Here is a 27,537-nt window from a genome sequence, read left to right as displayed (position 1 = left end):
TATGCTCTGAGGCCTAGACCGTGCAAGTGTCATTTTAAACATCAAACTTTTATGAGATTATGACCTTTAAATAATCCTTGTATCATCTGGGCTATTGGGCTATCAAAATCGCTGCCAACTTAGCTTGGCCTAACTCTACCAGAATATAAAGGATTCAACAAATCCATTCAGAAACGAATTTTCATTGAATATCGTAAGAGTAAAGTAAGTATAGCCCTGGCACGAACAAAAGTATTTTCCGTTTCACCAAATATCAGCAGATCGTTAACAATATTTTAAATGTAAAAAAATGGTTCATATGCAAAAATATCAAACATTGAACATTTTTGGCAATTAGAGACAAAGAATTTTTACATTTAAAATACTTATTGTTAATGAAATCGGCGGGCATTTTTCTGTTACTCGAATTACGTCTTAGTGAGAATAAAAAAGAAAGATCCTCGCAATTTGCGAAATTCGGTTACCGCGGTAGGCCCTAGGGACTGATTTCAAGTGTGGATGTAATTAGTGCTTGAGTGGCAAGTTGTATTTGTCAGACTATAAAAACATACGTTTTAACGGATAGTTTTTTTATTTTATTTTATTAAGGCTAAGCCCCCTTGAAAAATATTTTATTTATGAACGTTTTAATTCGGTACTCAAACCGCATGTTTGAACTGTCACTGTCAGTGTCAGTCGAGTGACAGACACAAGATGACAAGACTATGAATGAAAACTATGACAATTCAAATCGGACATCGGACTAAAGACAGCAAAGAAAACTTCGATAAGTTTTGCCGAGTAATTGGTTTCACTGATAAAACTACTTTATTTTCTACATTTATTTCAAACCGTTAATATGGAGTATACTAATAAGGTAGTGAACGCTTATTGTTGCTTCTTTTACACAAATGATTTCTATTGTTTATTATGTTATTGCTTTCCTGGTTACAGGATTTCCCTAAACTTAAAAATGACAGATTATTAAGAGCTGCATTAGGACAAGAAGTAGATAAAGTTCCTGTGTGGGTGATGCGGCAGGCCGGTAGGTATTTGCCGGAGTTTCAACAAGTCCGCGCGCAGCACGATTTCTTCACTGTCTGTCGAACCCCAGAGCTCGCATGCGAAGTGACTCTACAACCACTGAGAAGATATGAACATCTAGATGCATCCATCATCTTCAGTGACATACTTGTTATACCACAAGCTTTGGGCATGACTGTGGAAATGCACCCAGGATTGGTTGGTATTTTTTAACCACTTTTCAGCCAGTAATTGACTCCTCAAGTCCCAGGGATCTAAATTTGAGACATAAAAAACATACTTAGAAATATGAAATTTGGAACACTTAATTCCTGAGGTCATAGACCTTTAGAGGAATAGCTTTGTGATCCTAATGAAATAATACTTTTTCTATGAAATTTCAGTTTCCATTAACTAAATCTTCACAAATCACTTTGATTTTGATCGCTTCAGCATAATATATTCTAGATTTATTGGTTTTGCTTATTTGAAGAAATATTTTTTTTTGCAAATTTTAAATTAAATTGAAAGTCTATAAACCTAGTTTTTCATTGTGTCAATTACATACTACAAAATAATGGAGAATGGAATATATTTATAAGTGAAAAAACATTCTTTTTATGGACAATTATGTGCTATACTTCCCTCTTAATTGAACAATTAAGAGATTTCAAGGATAAGTGTTCAAATACTACCCCCTATGTATACCACATCCTCTATCCACCACTAACTTAGATGTTCAACTTGACAGTCATCATTATAAGAGCAAAATTTTGCTTATCAGCATTGAGGGACTTGTTGCATAACAATTTATTACAGAAATCTCTTATCAAAATAATTGGAAAGAGGTGCCTGTATTATGATATGAGTTATAAAATGATAGGAATGCAACAATTGTTCTGGTGTTTTTGCATGAATGACAAACTCATTTTCACATTGATAATATTAGTATGTTCTTACAAATCAAATGTTTTTGTCATTTGGTTAATTTTCAGGGCCCAGTTTTTCCTAAGCCTCTTGGTGGACCTTCAGAAATTGATCAATTGCAAGAAGAGGGAGCAGTGTCCAGATTATTGTATGTAGGCAAGGCAATTACTCTGACAAGACACAAAATAGAAGGAAAAGTACCTTTAGTTGGATTTACAGGTGCACCGGTCAGTAACAAACATTGATTTATTCTTGTTTCAGTTGAATAATCACTCAATATGTTTTGATCTGCTTAGGGGATGCTGTATCTAATGAAGCGCACTAGAGTCTAGTGTCATGGCAGTTTAAGTTCACTGCTAACTAAGTGCATTGTGCTAGTGTTTTGGAGATGCATTGTGGTGAAAAATAAACATTAAATTTTGTTGCCAACAGACCTGGACTTTTAAAATTTTATTGAAAAAGTCTTGTTTTTTTAATTCCAGTTTACATTAATGGGATACATGATTGAAGGAGGAGGTAGTAAGACCATGTCTAAAACTAAGGAGTGGTTAGAGAAGTACCCTAAGGATGTTCATAAACTCCTCAGTCTGCTGACGAGGGTCATTATTGATTATTTAATCATGCAGGTACATGGTTTTATGTAACATATACATTTTATTTATTTATTATTTATTAGATCTTGGTTGTTCTTCAGAGAATTTTATAGCTTAGATACATATACAGTGTGTTGGTACACACTGTATATGGTAGTGTAGCCATTAACCATGTATAGTAGGTACTATGAATTTTATCGACAAATCACCCCCCCATACCTTTTTTTTTCTCAACCATTTTAAACATTACTGCGCTTGGTTAACAGGTCCACTATACGTGTACAAACACAAAAACAACAAACAATTTTCTTTTTCTACTGTTTCCCTTCTGAGTAAAAGCCTCCTCCAGCTGTTTCCATCTTGACTTTATCTATTGCTACTCTTTGCCATTATTTGCCTGCAGTAGCAATAATTTCATCCTACCACCTGGCCAGTGGATGTCCTCTCTTTCTAGGTCCTTTCCATTTGGTCAACTTTCCTGTCCACCTCCCGTCATTGAGCCTTGCCACATGACCAGCCCATCTCCATTTGATGACCTGTCTGGCCTAATGGGTAGTGACCCTGCCTATGAAGCAGATGGTCCTGGGTTCAAACCCTGGTAAGGGCATTTATTCGTGTGATGAGCATGGATATTTGTTTCTGAGTCGTGGGTGTTTTCTATGTGTTTAAGTATTTATAAATATTTATATATTATATATACCGTTGTCTAAGTACCCTCAACACAAGCCTTATTGAGCTTACTGTGGGACTCAGTCAATTTGTGTAATAATGTCCTATAATATTTAGCATCCATTAATTAAATTTGTAATTAATTTTATGTAATTGACCAATAATTGCCTATTAAACTTACCACTTGAGACCTAGAACATATTTGCCAGAGAGTATACATGATTCCAGCCCTTACCTGTTGACATTTTCATCTCTTTTAAGAGATAAAACTAATCGCCTGACACTTCACACGAATTCATAAAAAATGCCAATTAAGTCCCAGTGTAACCAGTGTTCTATTAATACACGGAATAATTTTATCTAACTAAAAAATTGACTAGTCATCCACTTGCCAAGCTACGAGAAGAAGACTAATAATTTATGAATCCACTTGACAACCACGTTTGTTAACTTGCAGGTTGAAAGTGGAGCTCAATTGCTACAAGTGTTCGAGTCCAGCGCCGACCATCTTACACGGGAACAATTTCTTGAATTTTCTGCGCCATACTTGAAAGACATTAGAAGCGGAGTGCTTCAAAAAATCAAGGATAGGAATTTGGAAAATGTTCCAATGGTAAACTTAGACTTTTAACACTTAACACATTCACTGGCAACGTTTTCCCGCTTTGCAGAGGAAACAACTACGAACATTACAGAGAAAAGAAAGAGAATCTACCGAGTGGATTCCCGGCACTCAATGTGTTAAGTACCTTAGATTATTATTATTGTTTTACTAATATGTCAGTAAATATCTTCATATTCAGTATTCATTTATTTCTTGCTTCCCTGGTACATTTTTAGGTAGTAGTTACACATTTCTTACGGTATCACATGGACCCTGAATAGGGTATAGCAAATACAAAACAATTTAAATAACTTACAAAGTTATTTAACATAATATTAGTAGGTAGTACAATAGCTCAAAATAACTTTTTATTTCCAGACGGTATTTGCAAAGGGAGGAGGACATTCTTTAGATGTACAAGCTAAACTAGGGTATGAAACTCTCGGATTAGACTGGACTGTAGACCCTATAGAAGCTAGGAAAATTGTTGGAGACAACATCACGTTGCAAGGCAACCTTGACCCTCAAGATTTATATAAAACTCCGGTACGTGCTCATTCGTTTGTTTAAAAACATAATGCAGATGGCACGCAATTTACTGTTTTTATATTGTAAGCTTAACCATAGAGACATAAGTAATCTCAGCACCACTTGCACCATCCCACTAACCCGGGGTTAACCGGTTAAACCAGTGGTGGGCAAAGTACGGCCCGCGGGCCAGCTCCGGCCCGCGCAAGGGTTTCATCCGGCCCGCCGCCGGTTCTTAGAAATAATTAGTATATGGCTCACGACAACGATCATAACGACGGTTTCAAATCAAAATATATTTATTCTGCAGTTCTGGCCCTCCGTGAAAAAAGTTTGACCACCACTGGGTTAAACCATTAACCCAGTGTGAAATTGTACTGGTAACTGAGGTAACTCAGGTTTAACTGGTTAACCCCGGGTCGAATTAGTGGGATGGTGCAAGTGTCCCTTAGAGTACTTCTTACAACACCCTTACTTAATTATTAATATAAGTTGCATGGGACGTATGGTAAGAAATATTGTCCAAGGTGTGGTCAAAGGGTTAACATTTCTCTTAAAGAACAAACACCAAATATAGTGTTTCTAAAACGTTATTATTGATTACATCAAATCTACCTAACCCCAGTTTTACTTTGCAGGAGGAAATCAGACAAATGACAATAGATATGGTGCGAAAATTCGGCAAGCACAGATACATTGCCAATTTAGGCCATGGGATAACCCCGCAGACTCCACTGGAGAGTATGACCGCATTTACCGAAGCTGTCCATGAAGCAGTTTGAATAAGTAATACACCATATATTGTTGGATTATTTTAAGATGTCCGAATCTTGAAAGCTATTTCCTATCATGCGGACATCTTAAAAAATTCTAACTATATATAGGGTGGTGGACAAAGAATGTCTCACTCATCATAATTAAGTTAGCCGGTTTTCGTTGTTATATTACTTTTATTGTTAAATTACTTTTGGTAATAAATGGGATATTGTTTCTGAAAAGTATGTTTTATTAAAGAAAAACTTGTATTTACAGTCCTAGATACTATAATTACATAGAATAAGTTGTTTTTGTGTTTGTTCCGGGCATCTCTTCATCATGGCTTCCAACCGACTTTTTCACATACTGAAAAAAAAAAGACAAAATAATTAGTTTCACATACCTACATACTTAGTGTTGGTAGGAACTAGTCTTTGAATCTAAATTTGAAAAACTGGACTCGTTTTTACGAGAACCGGCGCTTAAAAACATTCTGAGTCTTTCAACTCCCGAGGCGAGCCCTTTATTGAGTCTTTTTTAAGAGCAACTCAAAAGGACTCTAGCCTTTAGATAATAAAGAATCCGTCAACAATTTTATAGATTTACTTAAATAATAGTAAATAAAGGAAGATGCCCAGATTCATATGGACTTTGGCCTAAAAACCAATAATGACAAGCCATATGTCATTTGAAAGGTTTTTTTCATATTCTAAAACTTTTTGTATGGCGGGAAATCTTAAATCGCTGTGTGAAATAAGTTATGGCAAAATAAAAACATCCCCTCAATAAGAATTTTTTTACTGATATATATATATGGTTTATGTTAGTCTTAGCACTCCACTCTTTCAGCCTCCGCCTCACGTGGACACATTTCTGACGAATCGACTAGCGAACCAGACGTTACTCTTCTGGAATCCGGTAGGAGATTTGTTCTCGGACCGGATGATGGGAGACGACGTCAAGGGACCAAAGTAGATTCAGCGGAAAGTTATCCTGCGTGGGTAGGCTCGGAGGAAGAGGGCCATGAAAACGATACATTTATCCCTTCCCCCTTTATACCCCTAATCTTCCTAATAAACTTTACCTAGACCAACCCTCCCAATCCCCCTTCCCGTCTTGATCCTCTTATCCATATCCCCTCTTTCCTGGAGGAGACAACCTCGACCCCAAAAACCCTAATCCAAAGTGTGACTCACCGTGCCGATGGATGCATGGCTGAGAGGGAGCTCAGTCGCGAACGATAGGCCTCGGGTGCCGGGCGAAACCCGTTCTATATAGCCTTGTCTACGCAAGCGAGGCTCTGCGTGGAATGAACCTTTTATATCCCTAGCTACTCGTGGGAACTTAATGGCAACAATAACTAATAAAAATCTAAATAAAAAAACAAACAAATCATAAACAAACGAACTCCTTAGATGAGACGGCACATGCTGAAGCACTAAGGAGGGCGAAACAGATAGGGAGTGGCATGGCCGTGGAGGAGCCATCGAAGCTGGAACGGCCACTAAAAGCCGGGGTACCTACCGGAACCCCAGCCCAGGTGGCTGAACCGGAGACGAAGGAGCCTTCGACAGCTGGGCCCTCTAAAGACAAACCGATGACAGCTGAGAGTGGGACACCATGTTGAACCCTCGAAGCAGGTCATAAATCCCGGCTGGGAGATCAGGTGCAAACCAAGAGGGATGCCTGCCCAGACAAAATCAAAATCATCAACAGTAAGAAAACCTTCATATTCTAAAGCGATATAGGAACTTAGTATCAAAAAGCGGCCAAGAGCGAGTCGGACTCGCCCATGAAGGGTTCCGTACCATTTATCACGTATTAAAAAAAACTACTTACTAGATCTCGTTCAAACCAATTTTCGGTGTATAAATTACATTTAATGGGAAACATACAGCACATAATAAAACAAAATGGTAAAAACTAATCTAAATTAAAATATATCTAAATAAGGCCCCCGCGGCATTGTGCCAAAGATGCTGGCAGCATTCCCTCGCTGAATGGCAATACTAATGCGCTGCGAGAGAAAGCTGCCAGCTCTCTGGTCACCGGTAGAGTCTATGAGCCTTTTACTCATTTCCTTAAAAAGTATCTTGGCGCTTGGACCCCACGGCCCTAGTGTCTCGACTCCAAACGCCACAAAGTGGTATTGGGGGCCGAGACTTCGATATTTGAAAATCTTTTTGGTTTCAGCCGCCTCGGCAGCTGCCCCAGCCTTGGCCGAAGTTCTTGGTAGATGGGACGGTGCCAGTGTATCGACGCATGTGGCGTCCCAGACTAGCACTCGACCCATCTTCCATGGGACCAGGGTCATACCGTCCGGTCTCTTGCCATCGTCCCTCGAAACGCATTAACGGTGGAAGTTTGCATGATAATGTGTATCATATATTTTTTTTAGATTTTTCATTCTGTTATTTTAGAAGTTACAGGGGGGGGGGGGACACATTGTTCCACTTTGGAAGTGTCTCTCGCGCAAACTATTCAGTTTAGAAAAAAATGATATTAGAAACCTCAATATCATTTTTGAAGATCTATCCATAGATACCCCACACGCATGGGTTTGATGAAAAAGATTTTTTAAGTTTCAGTTCTAAGTATGGGGAACCCCCAAAATGTATTGTTTTTTTTTTCTATTTTTGTGTAAAAATCTTTATGCGGTTCATAGAATACATCTACTTACCAAGTTCAAACAGTATAGCTCTTATAGTTTCGGAAAAAAGTGGCTGTGAAATAATCGGACAGACAGACGGACATAACGAATCTATAAGGGTTCCGTTTTTTGCCATTTGGCTACGGAACCCTAATAAGGTACATAGTAACGTTTCAAATCATTAAACATTTTTATGCAGCTATAACTTTTTTCACACAAAGATTTGGGATTACCTGCCATAGTAAAAGTTTTAGAACTTTGAATAAGCTATCCAGTGACATATCGCTCGTCCTTATTGGTCAATAGGCCAATCTGACCACCCTCCTTTGGTATTTAAATCATACGATTTGTGTATTGTGCCAAAGATACATTGATTGAGTAAGATACGTACAATCGAAGACAATTTCGAGCTGCGAATTTGACAGGTAATCGAGAAACGCCATCCCATACATACATTTTGCGGTAACTCTGTTTGTCAAAAGTTGACGTTTGACAATTCAGTGGCCTCAAAACATATGGGGCAGTAGAGCGCCATCTGTTTTAGATGTCAAAATAAGGGGCACATTCTTTTCTTAGACTTTACCTCTCTATTATAATTAATTCTTTTTGATATTACTTAAAGCATTTCGAAATATGCAAAAAAGTTTAGTATTCTCTGAAAAGGACTCTGGTCTCTAACAAGTTAAAAAGAACTCGAGTTTAGACTTAATTAAAAGAGTCTGCAAAACTGAGTCGAGTTTTAAAGCAGAGGACTCAAAGGACTCGAGTCTTAACCAACGCTATGAACCGTATAAAGTACCTAAACTATGATGGGACTCAAAACATTATATTATTATATCAATAGTAGAAGAGGCATAAAATCCAAGTAAGAAAAATCGTGATTTGAGTTTGACAGTTGTCGCACATACGTCGGCGGCCAAAAGTCTTAGAACTTATCCCTAAGAGGAATCTCTACCATTTGGACAACCAGTGGCCAGGCCAACAATATATAATATTAATTTATATTATATTTTTATTATCGTTTATGACCGTGCTAAACATGACCTTGGACAAATGTTTTTTTTATTAATTTTGATTTTTAAACGTTATTTCAAAAAAGTTCCCATTCCGCCCCAGGTAAAAAATAAAGGTAGGTATTACTCTTAATTTCTGGGGCACAATACTCGTATATAACAGTTTATTGGAAATATTTAAGAACGGGAAGTAGAATGGATTGCCATATTCCAAAAAATTCATTCATGTTGCTAATTACCTGAGGATTGACTTGAATCTGCTCATCCATTTCCTGTATATACTGGTGCAGCTTGGTGCAAGCGGCCATCTGCTGCTCCAGCACACACAGCGTCTCGGGCGAGGCGTACTTCTCCGGGCTGTCCAGGAATACCACCATGCCGTCTTTCTGGTTAATCATGGCGTATATTTCGCCCTCTTCAATCTGCAAATAGTAATTAAGTAAAGTAAAAGTATTTAAAGTTTTAAATAGAAGTTAATCTGCAGTTTCTTTTATAATAATAATTAATAATAATAATATAAGCCTTTTATTCAGACAATTTAAGTTTAAATTGTACATTTCTTATTGAATATTTAGTTTGACATAAAATTTACTATTTCAGACAACATCGGTTTGGTCTGTATGCCATTTGGCAAAGGCCTCTTCCATCCCTTTCCATTTTTTCCTATCTCTCGCCAGTCTGGTCCAGTGTCTCCCTGCGAATTTTACGATCTCGTCTTCCCATCTCATTTTTGGTGGTCCATGTTTTCTTTTTCTATCTTTTAGAAACCACCATATAACTCTCTTACTCCATTTCTCTTTGCCCCTGATCATATGTCCTGTCCACCTCCATTTGAGTGTTTTAACTTTAATTGTTACGTCTTCCACACGTGTTTTGGATCGAATAAACCTGTTTCTTATTCTATCTTTCAGTTTAACTCCAATCATGCTCCTTTCCATGGACCTTTGACATACTTGCAGTTTGTTTAAGTTGCTCTTAGTTAGAGTCCAAGTTTGGCTGCCGTAGGTTAAAACTGGTAAAATGCATGTATTGAACAACTTCCTCTTTGTAGCTACACTAATTTCTTTGTTCTTCATAACTTCCCTCATTGACCAGTACCGTTTCCATGCGTTAGTTGTTCTTCTAGCAATCTCTTTTTCCATCTGGTTGTCCATGGATATTGTTTGTCCTAAGTATATGTATTCATCCACATACTCAATGGTTTCCTGGTTTACTACTATAGGTGTCTTTTTGGAGTTCGTCATTGTTTTAGTTTTTTCTGCATTCATTCGCAGCCCCATTACCTCACTTTCGCTGGCTAGTTCCTTAAGCATAATTTGCAGGTCTTTGGCTGTTTTTGCTATTAACACTAGATCGTCTGCAAAGCGTAAATGTGTAAGAGTGGTACCATTTATTTTAAGTCCGTAATTGGGGTTTCTATGCCAGTTAAGATTCCGAAAAATTCCCTCAAGCACTGCAGAAAATATTTTTGGAGAAAGAGGATCCCCTTGTCGTACTCCTTTGTTTATTTTGATCTCTTCTCCCTTGCTTTCTAACTGTATTCTAGCAGTGCTCGCTTCGTATATGTTCCTTATTACTCTTATGTAGTTCGAAATTACACCTTGCTCTTTCAGAGCTTCCCAAATTTTATTATGTTTGAGCGAGTCAAAGGCTTTGCTGTAGTCAACATATGCTATGTATAGTGGAATTTGGTATTCCTTGCATTTTTCTGTTAGTTGCCGTACAGTGAATATATGGTCTAGCACCGAGAAGTCGCGCCTGAACCCAGCCTGTTCCTCTGGTTGATTTTCGTCAAGTATGTTTGTTAGTCTGTTTAGTATTGTCTTTGCAAATATTTTATAAACATTTGACATCAGACTAATAGCAGTTTCTTTTAGTAGCTGTCAATTACGCCCTAAAGTACCTACTAGGGTGTCCCTTATTTAACGATTTTCAGAAATTAATAACGCATGAATGAATTTCAGGTCATTCCTGTAACAAGAACCTGTGCCGACTTACAACTAAAATTCCCATACAAATTACTATGGAGAAATTTGGTCAGACAGTAATTTGATAATTTTTTATTGGTTTTCTGTTCGCATCGAGATTTTTTTGTGAAATAATTATATACGGCAGTAGAAAAAGAAAAAAATAAATTGGTACGTTTGATTGCGCAGCGACCTTCTTTTTAGCCCCCTTTCTGACCACCTTAGTCCATTGCTGGTCCAAGGAAGCGGGTGCAGGAGGTAGTGTTTGGGACTCTTTCGGGGCCGATGTTCCAGCAGGCTTCGAGCTCCCCTTCTTTGCCTTCTCCTTATTTGGTAGCTTCCCACCTTTGGGACCCTCTTGTGCTGGAGGAGGATTTGTAGGGGTTGCCTTCGCCTTGCCAGGTGCTACTGCTAGCGTCTTGTTTTTATTCTTGTTAGCACTGGTGGGCACTAACACGGGTGCCTCGTTTTCTCTCGCCTTCTTTTTATCGGCCGCCAGTTGGGGCCGTAAGTTTTTGGCGGCGAATAACCTCCCTTCCACTTCTAGCGCATCAAAGCGGGCATTCATCATTGCAACTATGGTTGCCCTCTCTAGTGATGGCTCCGCTATCTCCTCAGGAGGTACAGTCGGCTGCGTCTGCATCGGAGAGGGTACTCTCTCTGACTCACGCTGCCGTAGATCCACCTTAAGTTGGGCTAACTCCGCCCGCAGCTCGGCTATCTCCGTTTGCTGTCGCTCGTTACACCTTTGAAGGCGTTTCACCTCATCTGAGGACAGCAAGCGCGCCGCCAGAACCTCTATTGCATCTACAATGGAGTCTCCTGCTTCCTTGAGCTTCCTTTTTTCCCTTTATCTTCATATTTTCATAGACTGCTATTATATTGGCCACAGGAGTATAAAGGAATGAACTCTGTTTACCATATTGAGAATGTAGGTCTCGGCCTGCGCCGGGCCGGCGAGCTGCACCCTGGCCGCCACATCGCTTAGGGAAAGCGTCAGGAATGTTTTTGTTAGCCTTTGAATGTTCTTCTTGTACATAGAGTTTAAAACCTGTAATAAGACGAATGAACAGTTAGTGTTAGTTTTTATGAGGGTGATTTGCAAATAAATATGGTAACTAAGTTAAGGCCTTAATTCATCCACGTTTAATTGATTCCAATTTCCATTGTGTTAAGAATATTATACAAACTACCCATATAAATATAATACCTATGGGTATTGTATTTAATTTTACAGACATCTAAGTTTAAATCTCACGCTAACACGGTACTTTTTTAGGTAGGGTCCGTCTGTCCGTCCGTCCGTCCGTCCGTCCGTCCGTCTGTCACCAGGCTGTATCTCATGAATCGTGATAGCTAGACAGTTGAAATTTCTACAGATTATGTATTTAATTCTGTTGCCGCTATAACAACAAATACTAAAAACAGAATAAAATAAATATTTATTTCCAATCTCGAGGTTCTCATCCAATCACCGGAGTTACGCAACGTCGGGCGAGGTCAGTACTTGGATGGGTGACCGTTTTTAGGGTTCCGTAGTCAACTAGGAACCCTTATAGTTTCGCCATGTCCGTCTGTCTGTCTGTCTGTCCGAGGCTTTGCTCCGTGGTCGTTAGTGCTAGAAAGCTGAAATTTGGCATGGATATATAAATCAATAAAGCCGACAAAGTCGTACAATAAAATCTAAAAATTTTATTTTTTTTAGGGTACCTCCCCTACACGTAAAGTGGGGGTGAATTTTTTTTTTTCGCTTCAACCCTAGAGTGTGGGGTATCGTTGGAAAGGTCTTTCAAAACTAATAGGGGTTTTCAAGAAATATTTTTTGATAGTGAATATATTCGGAGATAATAGCTCCGAAAGGAAAAAAAAATGTGTCCCCCCCCCCCTCTAACTTTTGAACCATAGGTCCAAAAAATATAAAAAAAATCGTGGAAGTAGAGCTTAAGAAAGACATTAAATGAAAACTATAGCGGACATGATCAGTTTAGCTGTTTTTTAGCTATCGCAAAAAGTTTTCCCTTCATAGTAAAAAGACTTACTTTAATTAGGTACTGATTATACAAATTTGCCTATTTGTTTAACTCGGGTGAAAGGTACCGTTTCATCCCTTGGTTAACAATTTACTATACTTTAAGCTCCAGTTTAGCTTATTGTGACGGAAAAGTAACTACGGAACCCTACACTGAGCGTGGCCCGACATGCTCTTGGCCGGTTATTATAGATAATGGTACGGAACCCTTCCTGTGCGAGTCCAACTCGCACTTGGCCGGTTTTATAGAATAAACGTTTGAAAGCTTGAAGATTACTTTGTAGAAATTTGTAGGCACATATTATAAAAAGTTTTAAAACTGTACATACAGATTTGGTCACCTATACAATTATAATTACTAATCTAAAATCGAAAAAAGAAATTTTCGCGTCTAAAAATTTGTTTTATACTGTTCCCAAATCGGAACACGATACCGAATACACCCTTAAACAGATATCCCCACTATTTTTTGTTACACCTTGTATAGTTTTCAGATTTAACTCTGTACTTGTAGTGTAAGACGATAACACTTGCCAAATATCTATCATACTTCTAGGTCAACAGAAAGTACCCTTTACATTTTGATGCCCTTGAGAGTATCGAAATATGGATAGGTACGTTTCTTGCGGTCTAGACGGCTGTCTCTTTTTGTTACGTCAACTTAGAAGTTTGATTGTTTCACAGTTTCAAGGGACTGTAGACCTGAGTATATCAAGTATATGGTTTTATTTTAACTCGATACCTCCACGCGTTCTCGAGATAAAGGGTCTTGACAGGCAGATGGATAACAACATTTTGTTGATTGTTATCCTACCTATAAGGGTTCTGTTTTTTCCTTTTGAGGTCTCTTGTTCTTCTCAATTCGTACACTCTTTTCAGAGTGGTCGTGGCTGCTTTGGACAACGCTCACGGCTGGTCTTAATTACTAAAGACGGGTGAGACATAGGCGAGTCATTGCGACCTCACGTGCATTTGCCTCGGACGAATTGCCGCGGCAATTCCTCGCAAGCGCAGCTGGTTCTGTGTGGACCGCCTATTTATAACGTCAGGGAAGAATCCCGCGCGGGCACAACTAATAGTCCTCATAAACACATACTTGATTAACTATTCCCATGTTCTTGTCCCTGACGAAGGTCTCGCGGTGTTTGATGGCCGCATGCTGCGATGTTGCCAGCTCGTGGTAAGCTACGGACAGTGGCTTCAGAAACCTTCCTACCACTTGCGATGTGTATTTCGGCATTGGAAGAATCTGCAATGACGGGATAAGCCAAGTAATAAATTTAAGAACTCAAACGTATATAGTAATTTTTATAACACAAGGAAGAAGTACTGTAAAAAAGTCAATAAATAAAATGTACTCATGTCTGAATTAGGTTAAAGTTATTAGATCTTTATTAACATAATATATTTAAACAGAGGTATCACTATAACTAGCTTAAAGTTTAATTTCGCTTGGTCCTCACCAAATTTAAAAATAATTTATATTACAGTACCTATGGTAATTTATATTACTTGACCCCACTAGTGCGATATTTAGCACATTACGTAACTATGTCGATAATATAAAGGGTTATATATTATGTACTGTAAAATGTTGTACGATATATTATGTGTGAATACCGTGAATAGGCAATTCGCAACTCTAGTCGATTTTAATAGCTCGCTGCGGTCGTGTTTTAATTTATCGCCATTCGTTGCTTATTTCCTATTTTTGCGTAGGCAGGTACAGGCACCTAGCCCTCACATTTCACATACAATGTATGCCCCTCTGCGGCGTCTGCCCCCCCCCCCTCCCCAGGCCTCCGCCGACTTGTATCATAATGTACTATAGCCTAACATAATTTCACATGTTTATAACGCCTACTTATTGCTAGTAAACATTTTTAAGTGATATAATAAACTAGCACGCCAAAATGTATAATAATGACATTTATTTCATAAATATAGCAGCATATCATGTTTAGCTGTGGCAACATTTATTCAATTGTGACTTGAAAGTGGCCTCTGAATACGAGTGCACCCGAACCGAACTACCCTTTTTGTAAACTGTAGTAATTAGAAAAGGACGAGTACTGCTGAGCCTGCTGCGGCGTATTTGTGCTAAACCTATTGATTATACACTACATGCATACTGTCAAAATTTGATTCATAAAAACTCACCTTTCCATGTAAGATAAGTGAAACTAAAATGTACTTTTTGTAGGCTTCAAGCATGATGTGAGAGACAACCATTGCGGGTACAGTCACTACAACTTCGAAAAAGTAGAGGGCTCGCTCATAGTTCTTCATTGCCAAGTAAATCATTCCTCCATAGTAATAGTATAGGAGGAAATGTTTCGAGTCATTGTTGCCGCCCAGCTGAAAAATATCAAATAGATACGTATAAAAATTACTAGAATGCAATGTTTTAAGGGGATTTCTACCTAGTTATCAATTTTCACAAAACATCTCACAGTATTTTTTGAATAACATTGTTAAAGTCAATGAAAATCAAGATAACACACAAATACATCAGTGTCATATTATACGGTGTTGCTCATAATGCGAGCTGCAAAAGTGCATGGCCACTTTAGAATGAATTCCATTCCAGAATTCAATTCCAAGCAAATAGGAGAGCATAATCTTCTTCTTTTCATCCTATTAATCTCTGTTGGGGTGTAGATAAGGCTTGAATCATATTATTTCAATGACTTTGGCCCTGGCAGTTAGGGCTAACTCTCCCAATACACCCATCTCTTCCTCCAAGAAACGGCGACAATTACATTCAAGGCGGCCCTTCTTCGTTAGCTGGGCCTCTACAGGTACCAGGTCAGGGGCATTTTGGATAAAAGCTGTCATGCAGGTTGTTTCTATGTAAATTATTTTTTTTTTGTATGAGAGAAGCGTATTTCTTCTAGTATTGTGTTATCACCAGTGATCGGAATAGGTAGTGCCATTTCACGGGAACTCGGTGCGTAAGCTTAGTATGGACATAGCTTTTAACCCCGGGATTTCATATGAAACATTTTAAGTTTATGTTTAGTTCAGAAATGTTGTGTGATTTTTTTTTTTGGTTACTATAGAATATGGCATCGACAAAATATGAAGTAGATACACTAACTTTGACATCCATGCAAACAAAGAAAATAAGCACGTCTTATCAGTTATCTTTTTGCATTTGCATGTTGTTTTTCTAAGTGCATTCTTAAATTATCTTTACTTAAATTATCTGGTTCGACCTTGAGATAACTTTCTATTGTTTACCTCTATGAAGAGCTCGGGGCAGGGTGGGACAGTAGCAACAGATGCCAATATTTGTCATGCTATCTCTTTTTAGTTGAAAGATAATGTTTTAAACAAGGCAAGTATTTTAAGATTACTTATGTTCTTCTGTTCGTTAAGTTCGCACGTATTACTCATGGTTGGTTCAATTCGACTTTGGCTTGTTTACCGGACTTTGTGATCGATCATCTTATTGTGACGACGTTGGCTATCCCTAATTGGACTCTGATTTACTTGTGATTGGACTAAGTGGAACTTCTTATCTAGCTAAACATGCCTCGGCGAGCTAATGAAGAAACTATTCTGAGTTGGATTGAATCCTATCCCGACTTAGAGTTTGATTCAACAAGACATTTAATACATTGTACTAAATGTGACGTTAATATTGGATGCAGAAAGAGTACAGTGAAGCGACACATCGAAGGACCTGTACACAAAGGATTACATCACCAACCAAATGAAAGTTTTTACTTTGATCTGATCGAGTTCCTCATACTTTGCAATATCCCATGGGTTCAAATCGAAAATCCAGCATTCACAACCTTCTTCCAGAAGTATTTTTGCTGCACTTGTACAAATCAGCCTCTACGTACTCTACCCAGTGAATCGACAATAAGAAAAGTATACCTGGACAAGTTTTATCAAGCCAGAATAGCAGCTATACGCAGTGAAGTGGCAAATAAAAAAATTTGGATTTCGTTAGATGAAACGACAGACTTTCTAGGCAGATACGTGGTCCATTTCTTGGTGAAACCTTTGGATGCAACCGTTTCTCATAAAACTTATTTAATGGCGTGTAAAGTGCTCACGGTAGTGAATGGGGAGACTATTGCTAAGTTTGTTACAGACTGCTTAGAAAAAATGTGGGGAGAAGGCTATGAAAATCAACTCGATAATGTGCTTCTCTTATGTACTGACAGCGTTGCGTATATGTTGAAGGCGGGGCGAATTTTAAAAAGTGTGTTACCGAATATGAAACACGTTACATGCTTAGCTCATGCTCTGCCTCGTGTGGCAGAGCAAATAAGATGTCAATATCCGGACGTAGACGCCCTGATAGCTAACTTGAAAAAAGCATTTTTAAAGTCTCCTAGTAGAGTGCAACTGTTAACGGAAATGTATCCAAATTTGCCTTTACCTCCTAAGCCAGTAATTACAAGGTGGGGTACTTGGCTCGCTGCAGTATCTTACTACGTGAAGTATTTCACTGAAATAAATACAGTTTTGTCAAGATTAAGAACATCAGATGCTGTTTCAATTAAAAAGGCTAAAAAAGTGCTTGAAAAACCCAACATAAAAAAAGAATTAGATTATATCCACGAAAATTTTAATATAATAGAGGTGGCCTTAACTCGTTTACAGGAACGAAATATGTCAATGGTCGATGCCTTAATCGATTTTGATCAAGTTAGGATGGTAATCAATTGGTCTAATAGTTTACCCATAGAAAACAAATTTGAAGGGGTTATGGCTCGAAACCCGGATTTAGATACTATAAGAGAATACGCAGGAGATATTTCAAAAGAAACCGCATCTGAACATATTTCCTTTTACAAATTTGCCCCGCTGACATCAGTGGAGGTTGAAAGATCGTTTTCCACATATAAATGGATATTAGACGTCAAGAGAAATAGACTGCCAGTTGAGAACATTGAAAAAATAATCGTTTGCTATTACAATTTTAAAGAAAGCAAGGAATAAACGATGTAAAATAAAATCTGTAAAGTTTGACTGGAAGAGATCACTTATAGGTGATAAGACGCTTATTTTTTACCTCTATTTTTGTGTATAATTTCTTGTATTGTATAATTTTAATTTGTATAGTAAAAAATAACGAATGTTTTAATAACGTTGATTTAATACATATGTGTACTAATGTTGATGTTTGACGATTTATTTTATGATTGTAATTTGTAACTGTTAAAAGTTATGTTGAATAAATAATTGACGTATTTATAATGACAATTTTTTATTATTTTGCATCTTCTTAATTTAGGTCAATAATATTCACTGTGAAAAAATACGAGTCCCGAAATCCCAAGGCTTATCCATGTTATGTTTAATGTTTAAGGTCATTCACCCGAAATGGCACTACCTATTCCGATCACTGGTTATCACTCTTTTACTTGATTATGGAGCCTACAGATATGGGCTTGTGCACAAATCACGAGAGGTTTTTTCGGCTACTTTTTTTACCTCCCCCCCCCCCCCCCCCCCTCCCCCAACGTGATTAGTCGTGATTTTTTCGTGACCCCCCTTGCTTTGTGCCGTATCGAACCTCGCTTGCTTTGTGCACAAGCCCTATAGGAAAGATGCGTTCGTTACCTCAGAACTAATTCCAGTAACATCGGTATCTAGGAACTCAATCGCCGGCTTCATGCACTTGGACAGCAAACATAGCTGGCATAAGTCGGCGTGTATGGAAGTCAGCTGGGAGTCAAACAGCTGTATTTTCCTTATGGCCTTCTTTAGAATTTCTATACCTCTAATCGGTTGCTTGAGATCAACAAGATGGTCTGTCAGTAAGTGGCAAAGGTCAGCGTCTGAAAATTAAACCATAAATGAATGTTATTTGGAAAAAATATAGGCTGAACTTGTGTTAACAGTTGGTAATTCATTAATATGTGTGTTAAACACAAATACCAGGCGTAAATCACTCCGCGATTTCGACGCGCCGCATGGCCTACACCAGATCTGGTGCTGACCTCACAAAAATGCTGACCACACGTTGTTTATGATCCCTGATGAGTTTTGTGGTTACTGAACAATGGACTAAGTATATAAAATATATTTAGCATCTTAGCAAAGAGCTCAGTCCAATCGGCAACGTTTAGACACCTTCGGTTTACCTTAGCAGGGGGCTTGTTATATAATGAATGAACCTTCTTTACGTAGCTTCAGAATACGAAGCTCTATCCCTAGAGACATAAACCTATACTTACACAGATCAGGTGCAAATCGGACTTGCTCGCCATTGCAGTTATTGATAAAGTCATGGATTTGTTGAAAGATCACAGATCTGTCAACATCATTATTTCCCTGAAACAATAAAATTAGTGATTACATAGCTCATAGATCAGGAAACTTAACAAAAAGAGCCTTTCTAAAAGGAGATAAAAGTCAGGCAAAGCGACAAACAAGGCTCACTGTGCCAGCTCCAGTAGTGGGTGTCATAAAAAAAATTCAAAAACTTAAAATAGCAATAAGTAAACAAGAAAATATTCCCATCATATTCCCATATGAAATTATCATGATCAAGAAATTATTTATTTATTTCTTTAAATTTGAAAATATATCTGATAGTCACACAATTGTAGCACCATCTGCATCAAGTACCTAATGGGTAACTAAGTCCTGTTACCAGAGTTTCCATGGAATAAAAGGAAATAGGTAGCTCATGTACAGTTGTGTGCAATATAATAGCAGTACACTCTGCGACGAAGATCGTCTTATAGAAAAGTTTATTTTTTTCTGGATGACTTGGGTTTAAAGCTTTGATTGGAAATAATGGAAAAGATTCTAAATTACAAATTATAGTACACAATTGTATTTTTTTCGTAGGGTTTTACGTTTTTATAGGAATTTCCGCAACTTAGTAAACACGTAACAGCCGATTTTCATGATATTTTTTTTTTTACTTCCAATATTATTTAAGTAAAGGTTGCAGTTAATTTTGAAACAATATCAAGTAATGCAGAATAATTATATAAAAAGATACAATATTATTGATCAGTTATAGTTTTCCCTTAATTTACATTTTCTTATGTACTACTATTATATTGCACACAACTGTATATTATGTAACTATATAGTTGTAAAGCTTATTGATAAGTGATAAGCTTACAATACAACCTAATAAACATTCTTGATTTTGCAGAATTCCTGATAGAACTGGAAAAAAAAGCGTAAAAAGCATATCAAAAGAATGCTCCCTGTTCATGTCATTTTTAAATGCTATTTAGTTCTTAATAATATAATATAACTGTGCAGTTTCAGCCTTGCACAATTAGATACCTTGATTATTAATCTTTAATTTAATATATAGTTTACATGGCTTTCTTTGATTAAATACATAGTTTTCCAAGTCTGCCTCCTGCACATTTGTCTAAATCTTTACATTTTCGTGCGAAACTGAAAAATATGTAATGTTTGGAGGGGAATATCTTCAGTATTAACTAGTAAAAAAAATTGTGGACACAATATTTGAGGTACTATAGAGGCCTCATTAAAACAAGCAATTGAACCTTCTGGCAAAGTTGCAAGATTGCATTGGACACACTTTTGTGAAGTATAATTTTCATAAATTGACCGCATGTTTACATCTTCAGGCAATCTGGAGCTTACCAAGGATTCCCATAAATTCTCCATCTGAATTTTATATTATTATATCATGTTTTGATCATTACAAAATAAGCTATGAAACTGTGCTTATACTTTTTGATTTAAGCTTTATTTTATATTTAACCAGTTGAAAACCTAGTAACAGAACTTAATGACAGACTATGTATTGCATGTTATTATAATCATTGTAATTTTGTTTATACAATGATGTACTGTTTATATTATAAAATTTACAATAAAGTTTTAAAATAATGTTTACCTGGGGTAGTGAAAACTTGGCAACAAGGACAGCTAAAACACCAAGCGAATGTTGCTGAATATCTAGAGTCTCCAAAACAGTAGTAAGATGGGCACTGTTCCTCTGAAGAACTTCGTCTGACTTTCCAATTATGTCACACAGTTCCCGAAAGTTCCCTGAATAAATAACACAATGTCATATTTATAATTTAAACAAAAATAGTAAGACACTCATCTGTAGGCTTTAAAGGTCCATAGTGGTTGCGAAAAGATGGCAAGTCTGGACCGTAATTATGGTCAACAAACAGTAAAAGTGTTAATTCAACTAACCAGATCCAGACATGGCCCTTACATTGTTCACAAATTGTTCCAGTGGCGATGCCATCATCGATTATTCGTATGACTCAATTGCTCTCAGAACGTTATACAAATCACGTATTGAACTGATCTATGAAATTAAACTATTTTATTTATATAAATAAAATGCGAAGCAATCAATTCCGCAAATCCGCATTCAGATATTTGACAATTTGACCGGACCGGAGGCATGCTGACGCAACTAGGAACAAAAAAAGTTTTGTATGGAGTTTGTTTCGCAAATCATTGCCAACGAAGAAAAAGAAAACGTCAGTGCTATTTATTCTGTCAAGTTTACATTAAGTCAACTTTCAGCCTAATTGTTTTGTTTGTTCTGAAGGCTTCAATGTTTTGTTCGGGTATTTCCTGTAATTTCTTTATTATTTAGTAAAAAAATCGAAAATAGTCAACCGTGATCAGAGTAAAGAGCGAGTTTGTTACAATGCCAGCGAGAAAACGGTTTACTAAGTGTAAAATAAGTGGCAAGCAAGCCACTCGAGAAAATCACGAAAAAAGGGATTTTATGGCGAAATTTCCCTTGGATGAAGACCGGTAAGTATTGCTTTAGATACTTTTGAACTTATTTTGGGTCAGCAGGCATAAACACATCGAAAATTAGATATTTTATATTCCTTTTCGTTGTGAACTAGGGATGTACTATAACTATCGATAACTGTAGTTTTATTTGTATATCAGTGTAAATAATTAAATTAAATATGTGAAATTTCTTGAGAACTCGGCTTCATAGGCAGGGTCACTGCCAACTAGGCCAGACCGGTTCTCATGATTAACAGACATATAAATACATAAAAAGTTAGAGGATTGTTAATAACTGGATGCCAAAAAACATGATTTATAGATGCATATTAGCGCTAAATAATCAGTTGATCATCTGTTTAGCAAACCCTTGGAATATAAACTGTAGATACAGTCATGTTTCTCCAAGGCTGTATGTTTTCACGTTTTCAGATGCAGGCAGTGGGTCAAAATTGTTGGGAACGAAGACCTGACGATACATCTTCCCATAGAAAAGTTACATTTATTGAAACATGTATGTGCAGATAATTTTGAAAATAAAGCTTTTAATAAATAAAAAACGCGACTTTAAAACGGTATTAAAATAATTCGGGTCCACGTTAAGCCCGACCATTAGTCCACTCAAAGAACTATCCACTATACATATAACATACAACTTAAATGTGGACCTGATGCTAACCTGATTTCGAGTACAAAATTTGTAGACAGGAGCCTATGTTTCAACCCTCCCTATTTTATCGATATTGATAAGAATCGCAAGCGTGTAGCGTACTACACTATTTAAATCGGTTATGTTGGTAATATGGTTCCTTAACAGTTCTTTGTCGTAGATTTTGGTAATGATTTGCGAAACAAACTGATTCCACTTGCTAGTATGGAAGTCCCATCTCTTAAAACGTAGTGATTATATGCTCTTTGACCGGAGGTACCAACAGTGTTGCCAGGTGAGCGGAAGAGAATTATTGTAATATACCTTGTTTACATTCAGCTGAAGTGAGCAGGGAAATGGGCAGGACGAGTACACACTCGTCCTCAAGCTCGTGCTTACACAAGCACGATACTTCTCATGCCACTGCCATTGCCACTCGCGCTGCCCGGCGCTTCCCAAAATGGCAGTTTTTTGCGCGGCAGTCAAAGGACCGGTAGCGCGAGCGGCAGTGCGTGTTCACATTCTGCTTCTGCTCTGTCTCTCAACTCTCTCATTACTCACCGAGCGCCTGGAGGAGAAAGACGTGTTTTGTTCGTTTTTTTTTTTAAGATTAACAAAACAATACCCGGTATAATATACAAAACACTTTAATACATAAAGCCAGACCAGAAATATAGGATCATTGTCAACAGGGCGCTGTTTTTCTCATGTGATATAGGGTGACAGTTCAATTTAGTATGAAATATTTAGTTCCAATGTAATTCCGCAATATGGCGTGTGATCATATATTACTGATCAGGCTTCAAAATTAATTATTAAAGAAAAAATATTAGGTACTTACAAAGATCTATTACGATGAATAGATATCATCCACTATCGTCTACGATGAACTTTCTTTTTTTGTATTCGATATCTTTTTAAATATCGAACCTAATTGCGTATCGCAAAAAGACACAGCGCGAAAGTTGAAAGCGAAGTGAGTGGTAGGGCAGTATGTAAACACACACTCCTCTCGATCCTACTGCAGCAGTATTTAGGGAATTATTGCCGGCAGCGGCAGGGGCTGAATGTAAATGAGATATTAATGTCAAAATTATCGACATTATCGTACGCGTATCAAAAAGGGATTACCCGCAAAAAATTCTTGCAAAAGTGCAATTACATCCACAATTTAACAGGCCTGATATCAGACCCGATTTCGGTCCCGAGCAAGAGTATTTTTCCGTTTCACCAAATATCAGCACATCGCTTACAATATTTGAAATAAAAATGGTTCATATGCAAATATATCGAACATTAATCATTTTTGGCCATTAGAGACAATGTATTTTTTACATTTCAAATATTGTTAACGATGTGCTGATATTCCGTGAAACGGAAAACGATTATCAGCTCCGAAATCGGGTCTGATTTCGAGCCCGATATCGGGAAGTGTGGAAATAATTAGTGCTAAAATTTTCAATATTATGCGCAAAAATCAGTTTTATATTTGTGCATTTTTGACTTACACCAAGGAACCGAACACCCAAAAGGTGTAAAGCCCTCTCCAGACTATGCGCGTGAATCGCGGCGCGACTTCGCGGAGCGAACATACCGCGACGTTGACGTAGACTCCACACTCGCACAACTTCACGGCGATTTCGCACTTCGCAGTTTGGTTCGCGGCAAGATGGCGCCGAAGCTGATCGGATTAAGTTTGCGGCAAGGCACTGATTCAAACTGGGAACTATCAAATTGATTTTTGGTTTATCAAGTTCGCACCCAATATAAACAAATAACCGCCATAAAAGGACAGATTAACCGACTCGTGAGTGAATCGCGGCGCGAAGCGATTGCGAATGTGTAGTCTTGCAAGTTCGCGCTTGGCGTCTCCTTTGACGCGGGCCAAATACCGACAAAAAACGGGGAATAAGACGCGAAGGCGTGAAAAATCTGCGCACACTCGCATTCGCGGCTTTGCGCCTCGATTCGCGCACGAGTGTGGAGGGCCCTTTAAGATTAGCCTATTAATTTGCTATTAATACTGGGGGAAATTGTCACTTTGTAGGTGGCATCGTCCAAGTGCTGAAATTCTCGTACTTTTGTTTTGCGTACGATAATTATCGTACGCCTGGCAACTGGGTACTAACGTCAAGTCAAAATTGTATGCCAATGGTCCGTTCTCACGGACACGGACCTCAAAAATAATCCGGACAGTGTACATTGGCCAAAAAGAATGTGGACACACCACATGAGAAGTCAAAGTGGGCCGTTGCATCTCTTTCTAATTAAAGTGACCATGAATTAGATGTATGAGGAATTAAGATGAAATGGAATATATAGTATGGCCAGGATCTTTTCTCATTCGTGGATAGTTTTTTTATGATACAGGAGGCAAACGAGCAGACGGATTACCTGATGGTAAGCGATTACCGCCGCCAGATTAACCGGAATTCTAGTTTCAACTCCATCTGCTTGTAATATTAGTTGTAAATTGTTTTGGCATTACATTTTTGGTCAGTCGCGATACTTGTGACATCTGGTGTCAAGTAGCAGTGTGGCGATCACTGCATACAGAATAATAATCATGATTAACGCATGATCCTCCCCGCCGGAGTCGGTTAACTAGTTTCAGCGCGTGAGCGGATGGTTGGGAATAACATAGACCACGTTACCGGTTTGACTATACAGCGGCCGGCGCTCACGCCGCTCCGGCAGTGCGATCTCATCCGTGACGGCGAATGCATGTCTCTCCGCTTATCGATCCGCTACATACGCGAGTGCAGTGCTTACGCCTAATTTTGTATTATTTCGCTTTCTTTCCTTCTGACTGTAACCTGTGCTTTCTATACTCTTATGCCTGTGCTTCTTCACGCTTGTAACTGTGCTTAAACTTTTCAATTATACATAGTGTGTCTACAACGGACTTGTTATTCAACCGTCCGGTAGGCACCCTATAGCGGAACTGATGAATCCACTACTTGACGTTAGATTTCGACTACGAAATAACTCGCGGTTTGGTAAGGAAACTGATGTATGGAGTTACCACTCTTTCTTTACTTATATTTCTCTATGGTATTACGGAGCTAGTTAGAGTCGAGCTTACCGCGAACATCGAAGTTCGCAAATTGCGAGCATCTTTCTCTGCCACTCTTAAGATCATTATAGGAGTAAAAGAGAAAGATGACGGAACCGTTAGGATAAACTAATAATTTTATTAATTATATTTCTTATCAATAATATATTTTGGTTGTCATAGAAAACAGGTGGCTTTGAGGTTCCATGACCTCAGATATTACCAAAATGACAATCCGTCAGGTATTAGCATTTTTGCATGCAACTGAACCAAATGAAAATTATTCCGCTTAAGAAAGAGTCGACGAGAGTAACTTTGATATAATAGCAGGCTACTTGGATTTGTGATTTCGGTCAATGTACGGTATAATATTGGCTAGGCCCCCCGAGCAGAACTAAAATTAGGTAGTAAATTTGTCGTTCAGAATGCTAATACAGTTCCCTACCAAACTTCTTTTACCCTTTTGACTAGTTGTATTTGGGAATTTTCAATCACTCCGCCATATGGTACCTTTTCTACAAAACTTTCTGACGTCGTTACTAGGCTTTTAACTTACTTAAAATAAAAACAGGTAAACAAGATTAAGTATTAAGGTTTGAAATCACATGGATACCACACAGTTAAAAAAAAGAGTATATACATCTCCGAAACTAGAAACCCTCATAAGATACATTTTCGCATGAGATGTCACAAATGTTATACGAGTATTATTAGAACCTATTGGCGTCTTTTGTATACCTATTTAAATTTCCTTTACAAATAAATATAATTATCGAGACTTGATAACTGAGTGCACATTCCACATTCATCGCCATCAAAGTGACCAAATATATCGTAACACAGCTTTGTTACCATGCCAGGATGTTTCGATATTAATGGCCAGTTTGGCCTTCACTATCTATTTGATGCTGACTGTACAGTCACGTCTGAAAATATCGATACGAAAAACCGGGCAAGTGCGAGTCTGACTCGCGCACGAAGGGTTCCGTACCATTATTTATAAAAACGGCAAAAAAATATGTTTGTTGTATGGGAGCCCTGAAATATTTATTTTATTCCGTTTTTAGTATGTGTTGTTATAGCAGCAACAGAAATACATGATCTGTGAAAATTTCAACTATCTAGCTATCACGGTTCATGATATACAGCCTGGTGACAGACGGACGGACGGACGGACAGCGAAGTCTCAGTAATAGGGTCCCGTTTGACCCTTTGGGTACGGAACGCTAAAAAAGTGCCAAAAATATGTATACACTATCTTAATATATGGGCAATTAAGTCGTGTATACATATTTTTGGCACTTTTTTGGTATCAATATTTTCAGACGTGACTGAACAGCGGGCCCTTCCATACTTCCCAGGAAGTAAATCGGACATTGTAGTTTAAATTTAAGTGCCAATTACATCCAAACTTCATCAGGCCTGAAATGAGACCCGATTTCGGGCCCAAAAAATAATATTTTTCCGTTTCACCAAATATAAGTACATCGTTTACAATATTTGCAATGTAAAAACAAATGGTTCATATGCAAAAATATCAAACATTGAACATTTTTGGCAATTGGAGACCAAGTACCTATTTTTTAAATTTCAAATATTGTTAACATTGTGCTGATATTCCGTGAAACGAAAATGATTATCAGGCTCGAAATCAGTCCCGATTTCGGAAAATCGAAACCGAAATCGGGAAGTGTGGATGTAATTGGCACTTTACACTCTTAATTTACTTAACAAAATATGTGTCGTTTAGAAAATTTCGCTCAAAATATAATTATTAGGCACCTGTAAAATAACACGACACTATTTTGATTTCACTACATTACGTTTTCAATAGTTTATTTCCAGCTTCATTTATATTTCCTAATTTACGGTGTTACGATGCCGGACATGTGTTTGAAAATAAATAAATGGCGGCCACTGTCTAACTCAAAAATGGTCACGTATTTTTATTTGGAATCTGCCTCTTTCGCACTCATGGTATGTTCATATACGTGATGGCTTCAGTTTCGCACACTTTCACTATCTTTAAGCGTAAACGTCATCGACTCATCGTAGATCTGTGATTGCAACTAAAGGTTTCAAATTTACCGCCTTTTTCTACTGACGGTGTGTCCATATATATATAATCGATTTCGTATATATAAATCGTTTGGGAAACCGTTTCAGCATTAAAATATAATGTATAAACATAAGTCTAGAATGGTTGAGGACTTTGGATTTCAATTTTGGCAATTATTTATTCTGTATTAGCTCTCATTCCACCAATTGCATCATGCCGAAATAAAGATATACCTATTAGGGAAACTTACTTTTAAGTACGTAATAAGAAGTGTGAGAAGCGGTGGTGGCCGAGTGGATATGA

General features: G+C 37.7%; 2 protein-coding genes across 2 annotated transcripts; one reads left to right on the top strand and one right to left on the bottom strand.

Annotated features, from left to right (window-relative positions):
• Positions 1-692: 692 nt before the first annotated feature.
• On the top strand, positions 693-5,321 carry LOC133517214 (uroporphyrinogen decarboxylase). The gene is made up of 7 exons (XM_061850421.1): positions 693-856; positions 934-1,221; positions 1,998-2,156; positions 2,412-2,555; positions 3,649-3,804; positions 4,174-4,341; positions 4,962-5,321. Exons 1-7 carry the CDS (start codon positions 839-841, stop codon positions 5,103-5,105), a joined length of 1,077 nt encoding a protein of 358 aa, XP_061706405.1. The 5' UTR covers positions 693-838; the 3' UTR covers positions 5,106-5,321.
• On the bottom strand, positions 5,309-21,117 carry LOC133517213 (COP9 signalosome complex subunit 3). Its single transcript, XM_061850420.1, has 9 exons — positions 20,908-21,117; positions 20,600-20,754; positions 18,942-19,038; positions 18,325-18,542; positions 14,899-15,096; positions 13,835-13,987; positions 11,629-11,760; positions 8,982-9,164; positions 5,309-5,445 (listed from the first exon to the last, which is right to left on the bottom strand). Exons 1-9 carry the CDS (start codon positions 20,963-20,965, stop codon positions 5,371-5,373), a joined length of 1,269 nt encoding a protein of 422 aa, XP_061706404.1. The 5' UTR covers positions 20,966-21,117; the 3' UTR covers positions 5,309-5,370.
• Between the last annotated feature and the right edge of the window lie 6,420 nt (positions 21,118-27,537).

The sequence above is a fragment of the Cydia pomonella genome, chromosome 4 (assembly GCF_033807575.1).
Source record: "Cydia pomonella isolate Wapato2018A chromosome 4, ilCydPomo1, whole genome shotgun sequence".
NCBI classification, from domain to species: Eukaryota; Metazoa; Arthropoda; class Insecta; order Lepidoptera; family Tortricidae; genus Cydia; species Cydia pomonella.
Note: the sequence above shows the minus strand (reverse complement) of the source record. Positions and strands in the feature narration are given on the sequence as shown.

What these genes read in the sequence shown, in the direction of transcription:
- LOC133517214 (XM_061850421.1), top strand. An exon ending in TGGAAATGCACCCAGGATTG is followed by an intron (nt 1,222 to 1,997) that starts GTTGGTATTTTT and finishes GTTAATTTTCAG; the next exon opens with GGCCCAGTTTTTCCTAAGCC. An exon ending in ATTTGGAAAATGTTCCAATG is followed by an intron (nt 3,805 to 4,173) that starts GTAAACTTAGAC and finishes TTTTATTTCCAG; the next exon opens with ACGGTATTTGCAAAGGGAGG.
- LOC133517213 (XM_061850420.1), bottom strand. Translation starts at nt 20,965, where the DNA reads ATGATGGCATCGCCACTGGAACAATTTGTGAACAATGTAAGGGCCATG. An exon ending in CACTTATCTTACATGGAAAG is followed by an intron (nt 13,988 to 14,898) that starts GTGAGTTTTTAT and finishes CCGTCATTGCAG; the next exon opens with ATTCTTCCAATGCCGAAATA. An exon ending in ACATGGGAATAGTTAATCAA is followed by an intron (nt 11,761 to 13,834) that starts GTATGTGTTTAT and finishes GTCTTATTACAG; the next exon opens with GTTTTAAACTCTATGTACAA.